This window comes from Carlito syrichta, unplaced genomic scaffold (genome assembly GCF_000164805.1).
Source record: "Carlito syrichta isolate Samal-C Ts95f unplaced genomic scaffold, Tarsius_syrichta-2.0.1 Scaffold314363, whole genome shotgun sequence".
Taxonomy (NCBI): Eukaryota; Metazoa; Chordata; class Mammalia; order Primates; family Tarsiidae; genus Carlito; species Carlito syrichta.
In genome coordinates, this window is record NW_007258459.1 from 1,178,527 (window position 1) to 1,195,782 (window position 17,256).

General features: G+C 40.6%; 1 protein-coding gene across 1 annotated transcript in view; it reads left to right on the forward strand.

The window, feature by feature from the left end:
* Nucleotides 1-788: 788 nt before the first annotated feature.
* The window catches only part of SPPL2A (signal peptide peptidase like 2A), a 44,400-nt gene continuing 27,932 nt past the window's right edge, over nt 789-17,256 (forward strand). Inside the window, exon 1 of the mRNA XM_021719293.1 lies at nt 789-851. Coding sequence (XP_021574968.1) covers nt 789-851 — 63 coding nt within the window. The remainder of the gene's footprint in view (nt 852-17,256) is intronic.

Below are 17,256 nucleotides of genomic sequence, written 5' to 3' on the forward strand. Positions count from 1 at the left end.
CCCAAGAAGATACTTAGTCATTGGGTCTCTGAATGACTGAGTGGAGTAAACCTCCATCCATTTCAGCCCCAACCAATTCATACTGGACTATAACATGAATAAGGAATAATTCTTGTTTAACCATTGGGATTTTGGATTAACAAATTAATTAACAATTACGTTCACAGGATTACAATCATTCCAGTTTCCTGACTCATCCAGGGTTGGAATAAAAAACACTTAAGCAGTTTGCATACCCTAGTAAATAAGGGCTTGGAAGGAACAGGTTTTTTAATCAGCACAGACCACTGGTCTCTTGCACTGTACACCACTTCCTCCCTGACATATCTTACCTGAGATTTGGTTAATGCCATCCATGGAATAACTAAGGAGTTGTAGCTTCTTATGCTTATGAGGTAGCCAGTTTTGGTAATGGGCACTGCTTCCTGAGACTGAGTGCCATTTCTGCTTGCACAACTCAGTCCTGATTTTGGAATTTTTAGCTTAATAAATACCAGGAGCTCCTAGGAATAAGACCTTGCTTTGCTTTTACTAGATCCTACTTCAGAAGCACATTCTACACTAATTACCCATGAAAAAACAACCAGCTATCTGTCTGTTTGGAGTCTTGAGTCTTGCTTACACCCTTCATACTCTGCCTCCCATTCATGCTGGAGATCTCACTGTACCTTGGTGCCCTAGTTGGCAAACCAACCATTTGTTTCAACTATGCCCATTTCCCTTTAAGTCCACTTAATACAGGGACCCACTAATGTCCCTCCATATTGCTACAGCCCCTAGAGAAGGACATGGCGGGGATTCAAGCACTCCTGCACATTACTGAGAGTCCCATTGTCTTCTATGCACTCCCAGTAAGTAGCTTTAGGGGATCCTTGACTTTCCAGCAGACACACAGTATGCAAAAGTGATTTGCATACTTTTGCAATGCCATGCATGATGTCTTATGCCTTGTAAACTTTTTTATTTTTTATTTTAGTTGGGATCTCACTCTGTCGCCCAGAATGGAGTGCAATGGCCGCTCCCGGCCACCGCAGCCTCGACCTGCTGGGCTCCGGCGATCCTTCCGCCTCAGCCTTCCAAGTAGCTGGAACTACAGGCGCGCGCTACCACGCCCGGCTGATTTTTGATTTATTGTAGAGATGAGGTCTCGCCAAGTTGCCCAGGCGGGTCACGAACCCTCGGACTCAGGCAATCCACTCACCTCAACCTCCCAAAGGCGTGGGATTACAGGCTGAGCCACCGAGCCCAGTTTAAACTTTCTTTACTCTAAATATCACTATCTAAATGTAAAATGCAGCTGTAACATAAGTCCTATACAATGCTCTGCTGGTCACTGACTAATGTACAGGCACCGACAACTCTGGACTATAAAAGTGAACCGTAAAATCCTAGAGGGGGAGCAGAACCATTTTAGAAAGATCTCGAGTTTGGCTCTGCACCCTGGATTTGAACCCAGAAATAAACTTCTTTCTACCAGTCCCCCGCCCCTTTGATTTACTGGTATCAAGGGGAGCAGCCAGGCATTACTCAGACCTTAACACACTTTGCCCTGCTGAGTTGCCAGACTCTTTACTTTCAGGTGGACACACATCTACCTTTCACTACTTGGTATGAGTGGATCTGGAGCTAGGTATCCTCCTGACCTTCCTCAGTATCCTAGAGTAAGCCGTGGTGCCTCACAAAGAAGTTCTGAAATAGAACACTTCAAAGGCTATACAGGTATTTTGCTTTCCCATTGATATTTCCACGAATGTTTTTTATTGTGATAAATGTGATTTCACTGTAGAGTATCACAAATCAGTTAATAGTCTTAGGGCTTAGATTTTTATGAGATATGAGTACACTGCATTTAGTGCATGCTAAGCATGCACACATTCTTTTATTGTGCTAAATCAAGCCTACCCGTACCTCTGTTTAAAGTTTTGATGACTCAATATACAGGTTTAAGAAGGTCCCAGAAAATTGCCCTATTGTGAAATTACCACGTAAGCAAGCGTTAAAGTGTTTTCCAGCAGGGCTTGGTGGCTCAACCTGTAATCCCATGCCTTTGTGAGACTGAGGTGAGTGAATTGCCTGAGCCCTCGGGTTCGAGACCCACCTGGGTAACTTGGCGAGACTTCCTCACTACAATACATCAAAAAATTAGCCAGCTGTGGTAGCGTGCGCCTATAGTTCCAGCTACGTGGAAGACTGAGGCGGAAGGATCGCCGGAGCCCAGCAGGTCAAGGCTGCAGTGGCCAGGAGCAACCACTGTACTCCAGTCTGGGCAACAGAGTGAGACTCCAACTCAAAAAAAATAATAAAAATAAAAAATAAAATGTTTTCCTTCCTTAATCTCACTTTTGTCCTCCAGCCCTTCCTAATATGACTTACTGTCATTAGCTAGCCTGCATCTTTACTGTCCAGCTAAATAGAGCTATTCATTTCTAAACAATGACTTCCATAACTGAGTTTATGAAAGTTACAAAATAAATCAAACCTGCTGCTTGTAGACACAAGTTGTCAATTATCAGTTCTCAGGAAAGCAGCTGCTGTAAGTAGTCTGTTCTGCACTCCTGGCAGCAACAATGACAATAAAAGCCTCACCCACAGATATCCTGGAAACACCTACTTTCCATCCTAGAAGGGCAGATCATTGCATTTGCACTCAAACATCACTGTCTACACCAAGCATGCCTGTAGAGTCCAGTAAAGATAGCTAACAGTGAGTGTTTAATATGTGCCAGGCATTGTGCTGCACCTTTTATACTTATTTAATCATTGCAACATTTTTACGAGTCAAATACTATTATTATCATCATCATCCCTATTTTACAGATAAGAATACTGAAGTTGGGCAACTTGGCCAATGTTACAGTGTCAGTTGGGATGAATTCAGCTTCAAGAGATAAAAGCTTATGAGGAATGGCTTATACCAGTGCTTCTTAAAATTTAACGTATTTAAGGACCACTTGGGGTTAGGCACCATGGTTTACACCTGTAATTTCAGCGCTTTGAGAGGCCAAGGCGGGAGGATTACTTGAGCCCAGGAGTATGAGACAAGCCTGAGCAACATAGCAAGACACTGTCTCTGAAAAAAAATTTTTAAAATTAGCTGGGCATGGTGGTATGCACCTGTAGTCCTAGGTATTCTGGAGGTGAAGGCAGGAGAATTGCTTGAGCCCAGGAGTTCAAGACTGCAGTGAGCTATGCTTGCACAACTGCATTCTAGCCTGGGCCATAGAGTGAGATTCTGTCTCAAAAACAACAACAACAAACACTATTTGGGATCTCTTTTTTTTTTTTCCCACTTGGGATCTTTTTAAACTGCCGATTATAATTCAGTTGAGGGGATGAGGTTCTGCGTTTCTAATAAGCAGCCAAGAGATGCCAACTCTGGTCTGTAGACCATACTTTGAGTAGCAAGTGCTTAAGCCACAAGAACACTTATTGTTTACCTAATGAGTGGTTTGGAGGTAGGTGGTTCCAGGATTGACTCAGAAGCTCTACAATTTCCTTCAGGACACAGACTCTTTCTATCTTTCTGAGGTGCCATCATAAGTAACCTGACTTTTTGGTCTTAGGCTATTTCCTCATGGTCACAAGATGGACACCTATGTTCCAAGCATTTGCATGTGGCTATAAATAGGATTTATTTCCTCAAATTGGGTGCATTGTCAGCTGAAAAAAATCTAGCAAGGAAGACATGTACTTGGAGGGAAATGGAGGTAGAAGTAAAGGGTAAAGAAGTTGATGGGTAGGTTAAACAAGTGTCTCCCATGACTAAGAACTAGTATAGTGGGGGTTCAAGTCAGTTTCCAAAGCTATCTTACTTCCCATCTGTTGAATTAATCATAGCTGTGGGGACTTCGAATAATCTCAGAAGGCAAGCCTAGAATATGATTATTCTGAACATGTTCAACTCTGATGATTTGTACCATGCCAGCCTGAAGAACGAATGTGCTATAAAAAAAGGAATGGATTTGTTTGGTGCCTATAGGTGAAGAGCCCAATAAGCATTATTTAGTTACAAAAATTCTGCTCAGCAGAGAGCTGTTCTGTTATGCGGCAGAATTGTTCATCTAGATTAGGCGTTCCCATAAACATATCCTTTAAAAAGATTTATCTTGGCTCTATGCTCCCAAGAAAAATTCAGAGTCTTCACTTGACTTGCCAGGTAATTGGATACCCATAAGCAGAGGGGTGGTGGGGTTCCCTTGTTGGTCTGCACAAGTTTTTGTTTCTCTGAGCGTGCATGGTTCCCACTGGAAGTAAATATGTGGACGGAGAGAAGAGCTCAGAGACATATCCAGGTCCAAAGTGAAACTTAATATGCAATAAAAGTGAAACCACAGATCACTGTGAAAGGAACAGATTGCTTAGAAGATGTTGGAAAAGTGGCTTACCATATGGAAAAAAATAAAATATAATCCACATCTAACATCACATGTATGATGTTCAAGATCTAAGTATGAATGGTAAAGTTAACATTAAAACAAACACCAACATATTTGTAACTTGGAGGCAAAAAATGAGATTTTAAACAATATATTTTAAAAGCACAATGGGAAATTAGTTCACATAAGATAGATTGGTCTCTTGAGGAGCACGTAAGAGGGTGTTCTCTGAAGCAATGCTTATGGTGCTGTAGAGTTGGAAGCAGCTTGGGTGGTCAACAGTGCAAGAGTGTATAGGTTGGTTGCAGTGGATTAGGCATACCCTATAACCAACATAAATATATCTTTAAAACAGTACTCGACTGGGCTTAGAGGCTAAGCTGGTAGTCCCAGCACTTTGGGAGGTTGATGCGAGTGGACTGAGCCTGCGGGTTCGAATCCAGCCTGGGCAACTTGTCGAGACCTCATCTCTACAATAAATCTGAAAATTAGCTGAGCGTGGTAGTGTGCGCCTGTTGTTCTGGCTACTTGGTAGGCTGAGGTGGAAGGATCACCCTGGCAGGTTGATGCTGGGGTGGCCGTGAGCATGCCACTGCACTCCAGCCTGGGCAACACAGTGAGACTCCAACTCAAAAACAAAAAACAAGACAGTACTCAGCAACAAAAAAAAAAGGGATATAGAAATGCAATAATGTTCATGCAAACTAAAAATACAAGCACATAAAATAATACACATTTTGCATAACACTTTCAAATAAAAAGATACACATTAAATTGTCAATTGGGGTAGAAGAATGGGATAAGATGGAATGAATGGCTGAATGGATATATACATAAACACAACAGAGAGGTCTTGGTAGGACCACTAATGATAGCATGCCAGTAACTGAAGAATGTCATTAATTCAACCCTTTGCATCTAAGATCTAAATACATAAATTAATACATGCAGGCATGTAAAGTACAGACAAATTTGTCTATAGATACATATGTAGATATAAATTTTCTAAGTTAAAAATGAAAACATGAGGATTTTTGTTTGTTTATTAGTTTTCTTATGATTTCTTACAGATGTCCTGACAAAATTGAGTTTTGGGGTTAGCAAAGTTGAATCAGAGCCTCGGTCTGGAGACCCCTGAGTAATCATAGCCCATGAACAGCATGTCTCTGTGTAATTACAACCATAAGTTTGGAAGATTTTAGTTATTATAGCAGGATTTTATCTTTCTTTCTAGTTAGAATATATCTTTCCTTCAGACAGGAAGGTGTGTTTTTTCATTTTTATTTTCACTCTGATACTCTTTCTTTGTCTAATTAAGTTTTTCAGTTGATAGAAAGAGTTAGGCTCTTATTAAAAATAAATAAACTCATTTACACTAACAGTTTTCACATTGTCACTATTACTACTGTAGATAGTTTTCTTGGTCAATGTACTTTTTTGATTTGAAAATAGATGTCCTTTTTTGTGTTTTAGAAATAACTCCTGATATTTGAAGGATAAACTGTAAGGTGAAGACACTATAAATAGACAACTATCTCACTGAATTGTAAACCGGCATTTAGAATGGAAAAAAAATAAAAGGAGTGTGTCCATTTATGGAAGAGAATGTTTACACAGGAGGCCAACTGTTGTTTTTAAGTTAACCTTGATGCTGGGATTTAACTCTTTGCTCCTAAGGACATTAAATGGGTTAATTTCTAACCATTTGAAATCAAAGGACAATGGGGGCGAAATTTTGAAAATTCTTAGGGTATGATTGAATTTATAAATTCTATAACTTAAAGTGCTAAGCAAAAGGCCAAGGCAAATCTTTTTTGACTGGTTTTTATAAAGGCAAATGTGTAAGATGTATAACTAATATATTTAAGGAAAACAGCTGCAAGAAACAGTGGAATGGACTGTTAAAATGGCTGCCTAATTTTTAAAAAGCAAATGTATATACATACACATTTATAATAAGCAATAGAAAACTTAGGACAGCTAAAAATGTGAGTGTATAAACTATGTGCTTTTTATAGCTCCAGTCTAGCTCTAAAGGAACATTATGACTTTGTGGCTTTATGCTTTCTTCCTCTTAAAATTCCATTTATATGCATACAGGTGTAGCTCACTGCTAGAGACTAGTGTTCCAGTTTGCCTGTAGGCTAGACTAGCTGGGAATGAATTTTGCAGGTGCCAGATACTCCAGGCTCTTATCTCCCATAAGATATACAGCCTAAAGGCAAAATTGTAACAATTCTAATTGTGTGCCAACTGGACAAAAATCTGTAAACCAAGTCACTGCAGTTCTAGAAATAAAAAGTGGAATCAACGCCAGTATGAAGAAATAATTCAATAAAATAAGTTCTCGACCAGTCGCGGTGGTTCATGCACTTTGGGAGGCCGAGGTGAGAGGATTTCCTGAGCCCACGGATTTGAGACCAGCCTGGGCAACTTGGCGAGACCTCATCTCTACAATAAATCAAAACAATTAGCTGGGTATGGTGGTGCGTGCCTGTAGTTCCAGCTACTTGTAAGGCTGAGACAGAAGGATCGCCAGAGCCCAGCAGGTCGAGGCTGCGGTGGCCATGAGCGTGCCACTGCACTCCAGCCTAGGTGACAGAGTGAGACCCTGACTCAAAAAAACCAAAAAAAAAAAAAAACCAGTAGTTCTCTGAGGAAGCATGTTTTCCTAGACAAACAGAAAAAGGGTAGTGTTTGAAAACAGGATTACTAAATTGATAAGGAACAGCCTAGGAAAGGTGTGCTCCTTTAAGATTTCATTCAAGAACAAGATTTCTTACATTACTTAACCAATTGCTGGAGAAAACATTATTACGGGCACTGCCATTTGTCTCCTGGTGCTTTCCAATTTGGGAATGAAATTTTAAAAAGAGAGAAAGAGTAAGGAAAGTCAACTCCAGGAAGTAATTTTGAAAAGATTCTGCTTTGCACCTGTTAGGCAGAGAAAAGGCTATAAAATAGGGTGGCTGATATATCATCCAAAGATTCCGTGAGTGAAAGGGAACACTATAATAATTATGCAAAGGCAACATGTATAAACCAGGACTGTCCCAGGCAAACTGGATGTATAGTTCCCCTAACTGTAAACATAGTGTTAGTTCAGAGGTACTAGGAAGATGTGTAGCTAATGTCTGAAATTCCACAGTTACAGCTTTATTCCTTTGATGCCAACAAGGCAATTGGCTCAGTTTCCTGGGAGAAGTCACCACTTAACCTTTAATCCGTCATTTGTATTTTAATATGTAAAAAAATTTCAGAGGGCAAGTTTTGAAAGAAAGAAAATGGTAATGGATGAGGAAAGCCGTAGGCCCACCATAACCCAGAGAAATATTCACATGCAACCACTTGTGTCAGCCAACCCTCCTCAGCCCAAAGAACCTATGCTTACCTAGGCTCAGGGACACACATGTTCCCATCTCTCTCTCTCTCTCTCTCTCTCTCTCTCTCTCTCTTTTGATTCAGGGTCTCACTTTGTCACCCAGGTTGGAGTGCAGTGGCACAATCAAATCTCACTGCAATCTCAACCTCCTCCTAGGCTCAGGCAATCCTTTTGCCTCAGCCTCCTGAGTAGCTGGGATAACACGCACATGCCACCACACCTGGCTAATTTCTTTTATTTTTTGTAGAAACAAAATCTCGCTATGTTGTCAGGCTGGTCTTGAATTCCTGGGCAATCTTCCTGCCTTGGCCTCCCAAAGTTCTGGGATTACAGGCATGAGCCACCGTGCCAGGCCTCCATCTCCCTCAGAATATAGAGAATGAACTCCCATCTGCTCATTAACATCCTGCTCCAGATAAGCCAACTTAGAAGCTCACAGGATAACCGCCATTTTTATGAAACTGAGTGACTGTTTTCCTTTCACTTCACAGAATCAGCTAGAGAAAAGACCCTGGTCAGACCACCAAGTTTTCATGGCCCACGCCACACTCAGAGTGGAAGCACTCGGGAAGAATGGGGTGAAGAACACTGAGTTAACCCTGCAAAGCTTCCTTTCTCACAGAAAAGTTTGAGAGATTATTTAGCACTACTTGACTCTGAGCAGTTCATACCTATCTCTGATTTAATCACTATCTAATGTGAATCCATAGTATTAAAAACAACCACAAAATAAATAAATGAATAAATTAAAGTCTCTGGTCTGTAATTGGGACCATTTTTGACTAGTAATTTGCATCAACCCCATCCTTGCTCTTCACAACAACAGGTTATACAAGCAAGGTAATAGCCAGTAACCACTCACTTTTTGTGAATATATAAATGAACGGGAAGATGTCTCTGGAGAAGATTACAGGTTTTATGTAAAGCTACTTTCAGAAACAAGATACTGAAATAGAAACTTACAAGCTGAGCAGAAATCAAATGGCTTCAGGATTCCTGTAGCAAGGTGTCCTTGCCAAAAGGTCTGCTAGGGCAAATGAATGCGTCATCCATATAAAAAGCTAAGAACCAGGGCCCAGCCTGTAGTCCACTCCAGCAAGCTTTGCTGCCTGGAGCAATCACATTCACTGGAACCTTCTCCAATGGCAGAAATATTTTTTTATCTGTGCTGCCTGGCATGGTAGCTGTTAGCCAAGTGTGGCTATTGAACACTTGAAATAAAGTAGCTGTTAGTGGACAGTACAAATCTAGAGGCTAAGCCAGCCTAAAGAAAGCAATCCAGAAGTCGCCTTTCAATTCAATAAGGAATCTAAGATACCATTTGATAATTTAATATCTTAATTCTGTAAAAGACTACAATTGTCCCTATTAAATTCTCTTAAGTTTTCATAGTGGCCTTCTAGGTCCTTCATGATCTGGCCCTCCACCCCTTCCACCTTCACCTGTGACCTCTAGGATCTCAGTTCCTACTCTTCTATTAGCCATAGGTCTAGGGGCACTCTTGCAGTACTCCTGCCACAGGGCCTTTGAATTTGCTGTTCTTTCTGTCTAGACCACTCTTCTCTCACATGCATGGCTTACTTTCTCCTTTCCTTTAAATTAATGCTCAAATATTATGTTCTCAGTGAGGTCTAACCTGATTCTTCTAGACTTGCAATGCTTACCACCACCCACACTCCTTATGTCTTTCCTCAACTTGACTTTTCTCTTTGGTGTCACATGTGTTTGTCCCCTTCTAAATACTTCTAACATAATTCACTCACTTGTTTTATCTATTTCCCCATCTGGAATGTGAATTCTCTGAGGGAAAGGATTTTTGTTTGTTTGTTTACTTCTGTGGTCAGAGGTGTACTCATAAACATTTTGCAACTAGCTTGAGCTGGTGAGAGAGACATCCCGATTTACATATAGCATTTGCCAATTTCTGTGGTGTACTCCAACTATTGCCAATTTCAAGCTACCAACAAGTTACCAAACATACAGTTAAACATTATCTGAAGTTTAAGAACAGACAAAACTAATATGTGGTGATAGAAGCCAGAAAGCATTTATTCTTGGGAGCAAAAATCAGATAGAAGAGAACACAAGAAAGACTTCTGAGTAGCTAGAAATGCTCAGTTTCTTGAGAGGATGCTGGCCACACAGGCGTGTTGAGTTTGTGAAAGTTCATCAGTGTACACTGACAATATGCACACTTTCCTGTCTGAATATTATGCCCGAAGAAAAGGTAAATTTAAAGAAGATATGGTGCTCTTTTATCTTTATAAATTGTAAAATACTTCTCTCACTCCTATTTTTGAAGCTCCCCCCTTTCATTATGGAATTTTAAACTCATGGCCTTAAGTCTTTATCTCGTGACAGTAGGTCACCTCCCTAAATACGCTTTCATTTAAACTGATGGTACCATCTCTGTTGATACAAGTGGCTGGAAACGACCAGTTGCACTTGTTGATTGGGTCACACACTAATGCCTAGACTAGGCTGGTGATGTCACATGGCCCTATCATCATGATCTCTGGCATGTACACCTGAAACAGAATGCCAGCTGTAAGTTAATGAAAAACAAGGCGAACTGAGAGGGGGGAGGGTAAATAATGTCAAGACTGTTAATGAGAAAATGTAATTATATACTTTGTATTTTCAGCAAAGAACTCATAGGGCTCAGCCTACACATACATTGCTATGAATGTAACATTCCTGCCACATCAGACAATTGACAAGATACTGATTTGAGATGCTAATTTATTTTTATGAATTGGAGTCATTGATCTGCTGTAGGGGGAACCCTGGTTTATCACCAACAATTTTTCTTATTCATCTTGCACATAATAGGGGCTATTATATAGTTGCACTATTAGTCAGAAGTCCTGTCCTGATTGTTTTCCATTGAGCAGGCAATAGTTTATAGCCTCATAGTAAAATAGAGCCAGAAAGGTGATGTGAAAAGTATACTGCTATATAGCAAGTGGCACCTTAGAAGACTAAAAGTATCCTTGTGTAATAAAAAGCATCTAATTGCATTTATTTGCTTTGGGTGACAGTTTATAACCTGGAGGCAACTTTGGTTTTATAAGCCCAGAGTAGTCTCAACATGTCAACAGATAATAGACTAGTGCCCAACCAAGAAAACCATGTCAATTAATTCATCTGGAGCCAGGGGGAGATTTTAGTGATATGTGAGTAAACCCACTTTGCCTGAGAAGTTTGAAAAGGGACTAGGTTTTACCTCTCCCAATAACATCTAAAATCAACCAATCAAAAAATTAAACAGGCGTGGTGACCTGCGCCGATAGTCTCAGCTACTCAGGAGGCTGAGGCAGAAGGATAGCTTGAGCCCAGGAGTTCCAGACTAGCCTAGGCAATATAGTGGGACCTCAACTCTACAAAAATAAAAAGTTATCAGGGTGTGATGGTGCCTACCTGTAGTCCTAACTACTTGGGAGAATGAGGCAGGAGGATCACCTGAGTCCAGGAGTTCAAGACTGCAGTGAGTCTTGGTCACGCCACTGCACTCTAGTCTGGGTGACAGAGTGAGAACCTGTCTCAAAAAGTAAAAAGAATAAAATCAGCCACTGCTCCTTGCAGTAGCATTGATATGTACAGACAATAGCACCTATTGTTATGATTCAACACCAAGAACAATATGACTCTAGCTTATAGGAGGTTATCTCTTTATAAATTTTATTTTAAAAGAATTCATCAAAAAAAGAATTCATGCCTGGCTCGGTGGCTCAGCCTGTAATAATCCCGCGCCTTTGGGATTCTGAGGTGAGTGGATTGCCTGAGCCCGCGGGTTCGAGACCTGCCTGGGCAGCGAGACCTCATCTCTACAATAAATAAAAAAATCAGCCGGGCATGGTAGAGCGTGCCTGTAATTCCGGCTACTCGGAAGGCTGAGGCGGGAGGATCGCCGGAGCCCCGCAGGTCGAGGTTGCGGTGGCCGAGAGCGGCCACTGCACTCCAGTCTGGGTGACAGAGTGAGACTCTGACTCAAAAAAAAAAAAAAAAAGAATTCATTTATACAAAAGAATATATATGTATATACATAAAATCACTCTATAATATTATCTTATGTATTAGGTTATCTTTATTCATTTTTAGGGTGAAAACATGTCCTGGAGAGAAAAAAAACAATTCAAGTTTTTATCAGTGAAGAAACTCTTGGGCTTCTTAGGCAAATCAAAATCCAAAAAATTGATTTTGTTCGAAATTAGATCAAGCTAGTCCTCAAGACTCATTTAAGTCTTATAAGACATTTCAGAGGTAATTTAATCAAACTTCAAAATATTCAAAACCACAGCACAGGCTTCTTAATTATTAGTGAAAGTTTTCTAATTTAATAAACATTTATAAAGCACCTACAATAATACAAATGGGAATTCAATTCATTGGATTTAATTTCCTGCTCCGTAACTTGCTGGGAGATTTCATATGCATAACTTTATCTCTAAATATCCTTATCTGAAAAATAGGAGTAATAATTTTCTCATAAAACTGCTTCAAATGAATCAAATTGAATGATATATGCAAAGTACTTAACATAGCAGTGAATGCCAGCTTTAAAAACATAATAACTCACAAGACATTGTGGAACCTTGTATGGCTTTGCATTCAAGAAGTCTTCTTGCTGAGAGCTTATAAAAGATTTCTTAAGTGAAGGTGACCAAAGCCTGGATTTTTGTCTATCACCTTGAGTTATTTTTCTGCCCTTCAAATGTGAGTTGTGTGAAATCCTTTCTCTTAAGCTTTTGATCTACTGAACACTTTTCTTCTGAACTCTGCCATTCAAGTTGACATTTCAATTCACCTCTCACATAGGAAGTATCTACTATATTTCACTGATTGACAGTTTCAAAGCGAAGGTAGCTCTGTAATAAACATATGTAAATTATTAAGTAGAAACCATAGCTGGCAGCTTGCCTCTCTGCTCCTAGTCACCTCTTGTGAACCAGGAAGCATTCAAGTCACATGTTCTGCCCAAGGAGAAATGTCTCATAAACAGGTATCAGAGGAGGAAAGCACTTAACCAAAGTCAGGTTGTCTCTGTAGAAAAACAGTACCAGGAAATTCTGAGAAGCTTTTTCATCTATGCGCAAGATAATTACTGAGAGCTAGGTGGTAACATTATTTCCACTAAAAGTGTAATAAGCACATTATCTCCTAGAAGTTATGTTCAGAGACAGATATTGACACACAAACCCAACCCAAACAACACAATCACTGAATGAAAACTGGTGGGATCCAGTCATCCCATTTCTGGGTATATAGCCAGTGAAATTGAAATCAGTATGTCAATGGGATATCTATAACCCATGTTCATTACAGCATTATTCACAACAGCCAAGATATGGAAACAACCAAAGTGTCCATCAACAGATGAATAGATTAAAAATGTGATATGCATACATTCACAATGGAATACTATACAACCTTTAAAAAGTGGAAAATGTTGTCATTTGCAACAACATGGATGAACCCAGAGGACATTATGCAAAGTGAAATAAGCCAGGCACAGAAAGACAAATACATCAAAAGCTCACATGTAGAATCTAAAAGTCAAATCCATAGAAGTAGAGAGTAGAATGGTGGTTACCAGAGGCTGCAAGTGGGGGATGGATACGTTGGTCAAAGGATTCAACGTTTCAGTTAGACAGGAGGAATACATTCTGATGTAAAATGAAACAGAAAGGCCAGGGTGAAAAAATTGCTTGAGCCCAGGAGTTCAAGCCCAGCCTAGGCAACATAATAAGACCTTGTCTCTACAAAAAACAACAATCAAAAAATTAGCTGGGCATGGTGGTGCATGTCTGTAGTCCCAGCAGAAGGTCGCCTGAGCCCAGGAGGTCAAGGCCTCGGTGAGTCGTAATTGTGCCACTACACCACAGCAACAGAGTGAGAGAGAGAGAGAGAGAGACAGACAGACAGACAGAGAGAGAGGGAGAAGACTGGTAGACTACTTGTTCCCACTTTTAAGAAAATAAGAAAGAAGAAATGAAATCAGTCCACATCCTCCTTAGCTGAAAACTCCCCAAAATTCTTTGAATTTACTCATGGCAAGAAGTTGATCTCTCCATACCAATAGTTCCCTACTTTGGGTACACAGCAAAATGATCTAGGAAGCTTTTAAAACATATTGGTGTCCTGGCCCTATTCCAGACCAAATTGTAATCTCTTGGTGATGAGGTCTGGGCACAGGATATTTTTTGGTATCATTTAATGGGTTTTTTTTTTTGTTTTTTGATTTTTGATTTGGAATCTTACTCTGTTTCCCAGGCTGGAGTGCAGTGGCATGCTCACGGCATTCCCAGCGTCAATCTGCTGGGTTCCAGTGATCTTTCTGCCTCAGCCTTCCAAGTAGCCAGAACTACAAGCCCGCGCCACCATGCCCAGCTAATTTTTTATTTATTGTAGAGATGAGGTCTTGCCAAGTTGCCCAGGTGGGTCTCGAACCCACGGGCTCAGGCAATCCACTTACCTCAGCCTCCCAAAGTGCTGGGATTATAGGCTGAGCCTCCGAGCCCAGCCTAATGTTGTTTTTTTACAACTTTATCAAGGTATAATTGGCCTATAATAAACTGCACACATTTAAAGCATACTATTTGATGAGTCTTTATGTAAGTATACATTTGTGAAAGTGTCGCCACAATCAAGATAACAAATATTTCCACTACCCCCTAAATTTCCTTGTATCCCTTTGTGTCCCATCCCTCCTTCACACCTATCATCAGGGGACCACTATTCTGATTTTACCTTTTCTAGAATTTTATAAAAGATTGCCTTTTCCAGAATTTTACATAAAGGAATCACATAATATTTGCTCTTGTCTGGCTACATTTTCTCACATTAATGATTTAAAAATCCATCTACATTGTTATGTACATCAGTTGTTCATTTTCTTATATTGCTGAGTAGTATTCTTTGTACATATATACATACCATAGTTTCTCTCACCTGTTGGTGGATATTTGGATTGTTTACAGTCTGAGGCTATAATGAATCCAATAGTTTTAAAAAATCGTATACAAGTCTTTACAAGGACATACACTTCCATTTCTCTTCAGTAAACACCCAGGAATGAAATGGCTGGGTCGTATAGTAAGTGTATTTTTTTCTTTTTTTTTTTTTTTTGAGTTGGAGTCTTACTCTGTCGCCCAGACTAGAGTGCAGTGGCTGCTCCCGGCCACCGCAGCCTCGACCTGTTGGGCTCTGGCAATCCTTCCGCCTCAGCCTTCCAAGTAGCTGGAACTATAGGTGCGCGCTATCATGCCCGGCTGATTTTTGATTTATTGTAGAGATGAGGTCTCACCAAATTGCCCAGGCGGGTCTCGAACCCGCGGGCTCAGGCAATCCACTCACCTCAGCCTCCCAAGGCCCTGGATTACAGGCTGAGCCACAGAGCCCGGCTAGTAAGTGTATGTTTAACTTTATAAGAAACTTCCCGTTTTCCAAAGTGGTTGTACATTCTCATCAGCAGCGTATGAGAGTTCTGGTTCCTCTATACTCCCTACGACCTCTATGTTGCAACTCTTGATCAATCTTTTTGCTTTAGCCATTCTATTAGGAGTATGGTATTTTATTTTATTTTTGAGTTGGAGTCTCACTCTGTCACCCAGACTGGAGTGCAGTGGCTGCTTCCGGCCACCGCAGCCTCGACCTGCTAGGCTCCGGCGATCCTTCCGCCTCAGCCTTCCAAGTAGCTGGAACTACAGGCACGCGCTACCACGCCCGGCTAATTTTTTGATTTATTGTAGAGATGAGGTCTTGCCAAGATGCCCAGGTGGGTCTCGAACCCACGGGCTCAGGCAATCCACTCACCTCGGCCTCCCAAAGCGCTGAGATTACAGGCAGAGCCACCAAGCCCGGCCAGGAGTATGATATTTTAAATTTGCATTCCTCTAATGACTAATGGTGTTGATGTCTTTTCATGTGCTTATTTGTCATATGCGCATCATCTTTGGTGAATTATTTGTTAAAATTTTTTTCTTTTCTTTTTTTGAGTTGGGGTCCTGCTCTATTCCCCAGGCTGGAATGCAATGGCTTGATCACAGCTCATACAACCTCCAGCTTCTGGTCTCAAGTGATCCTCCTACCTCAATTTCTTGAGTAGCTGGGACTGCAGGCACACACCATCACACAATTAATTATTTAATTTTTTGTAGAGACAGGATCTTGCTATGTTGCCCAGGCTGTTCTCAAACTCTTGGCCTCAAGCCATCCTCCTGCCTCAACCTCCCAAAGTCTTGGGATTACAGATGTGAGCTACCGCACCCAGCCACCCTTTCTTCATTTCTTAATTGGAATTTTTGTCTTCTTATTGAGTTATGAGTGTTCTTTATGTATTCTGGATTCTCTCTCTCTCTCTCTCTCTCTCTCTCTCTGTCCACCTCAGGAGTCAGGGTCTCACTCTGTCACCCAGGCTGCAGTACAAGTGGCACCATCATGGCTCACTGCAGCCTCGACCTCCTGGGCTCAGGCAATCCTTCTGCCTCAGCTTCCTGAGTAGCTAGGACTACACGGGTGTGCCATCACACCTGGCTAATTTAAAGATTAGTTTAGAAATAACTGATATTTCAACAACATTGAGTCTCCCAGTCTATGACCATAGTATAACTAAACATTTATTTAGATTAAAGAACACTCACAATGTTTTGTAGTTTTTGTTGTTGTTTTGTTTTGTACTTTTCAATTGTTACAGCCTTGCATATTGTTTGCTAAATTTATTCTAAGGGTTTGATTTTTTTTATGTAATGGTGAATGGTATTTTCTATTATAATTTTCAATTGTTTGCTGCTAGTACATAGAAATGCAGATGATTTTTTATATTGATTTTATAGCATTGATGTGAATTACACTGATTAATTTATAAATGTTGAACCAATCTTGCATTTTGGGGATAAACTCTAATTAGAATTAATATGTTACTATTTTTATATTTTGCTGGTTTTAATTTTCTAAAATTGTATTAAGGATTTTTGGATCTATATTAATGAAGAATATTGGTCTGTAGTTTTCTTGCAACGTCTGTCTGATTTTGGCAGCAAGGTAATGCTGGATTCATCAAATGAGTTGGGAAGCATTCGCCCTTCTTCAAGTCTTTGAAAGTGTTTGTGTATAACTAGTATTATTTCTTCCTTAAATGTTTGGTAAAATTCACCGCTGAAGTAATGTAGACTGAAGTTTTCTTTGTGAGGAGGTTTTTGATGAAAAATTCCATTTTAAAAATAGATAATTCAACTATTACTAATAGCTACATCTTTTGAGTAGTTTATGTCTTTCAAGAAGTTTCGGGCCAGGCTCGGTGGCTCAGCCTGTAATCCCGCGCCTTGGGGAGGCTGAGGTGAGTGGATTGCCTGAGCCCGCGGGTTCGAGACCCGCCTGGGCAGCGAGACCTCATCTCTACAATAAATCAAAAAATCAGCCGGGCGTGGTAGCGCGTGCCTGGAATTCCGGCTTCTCGGAAGGCTGAGGCGGAAGGATCGCCGGAGCCCGGCAGGTCGG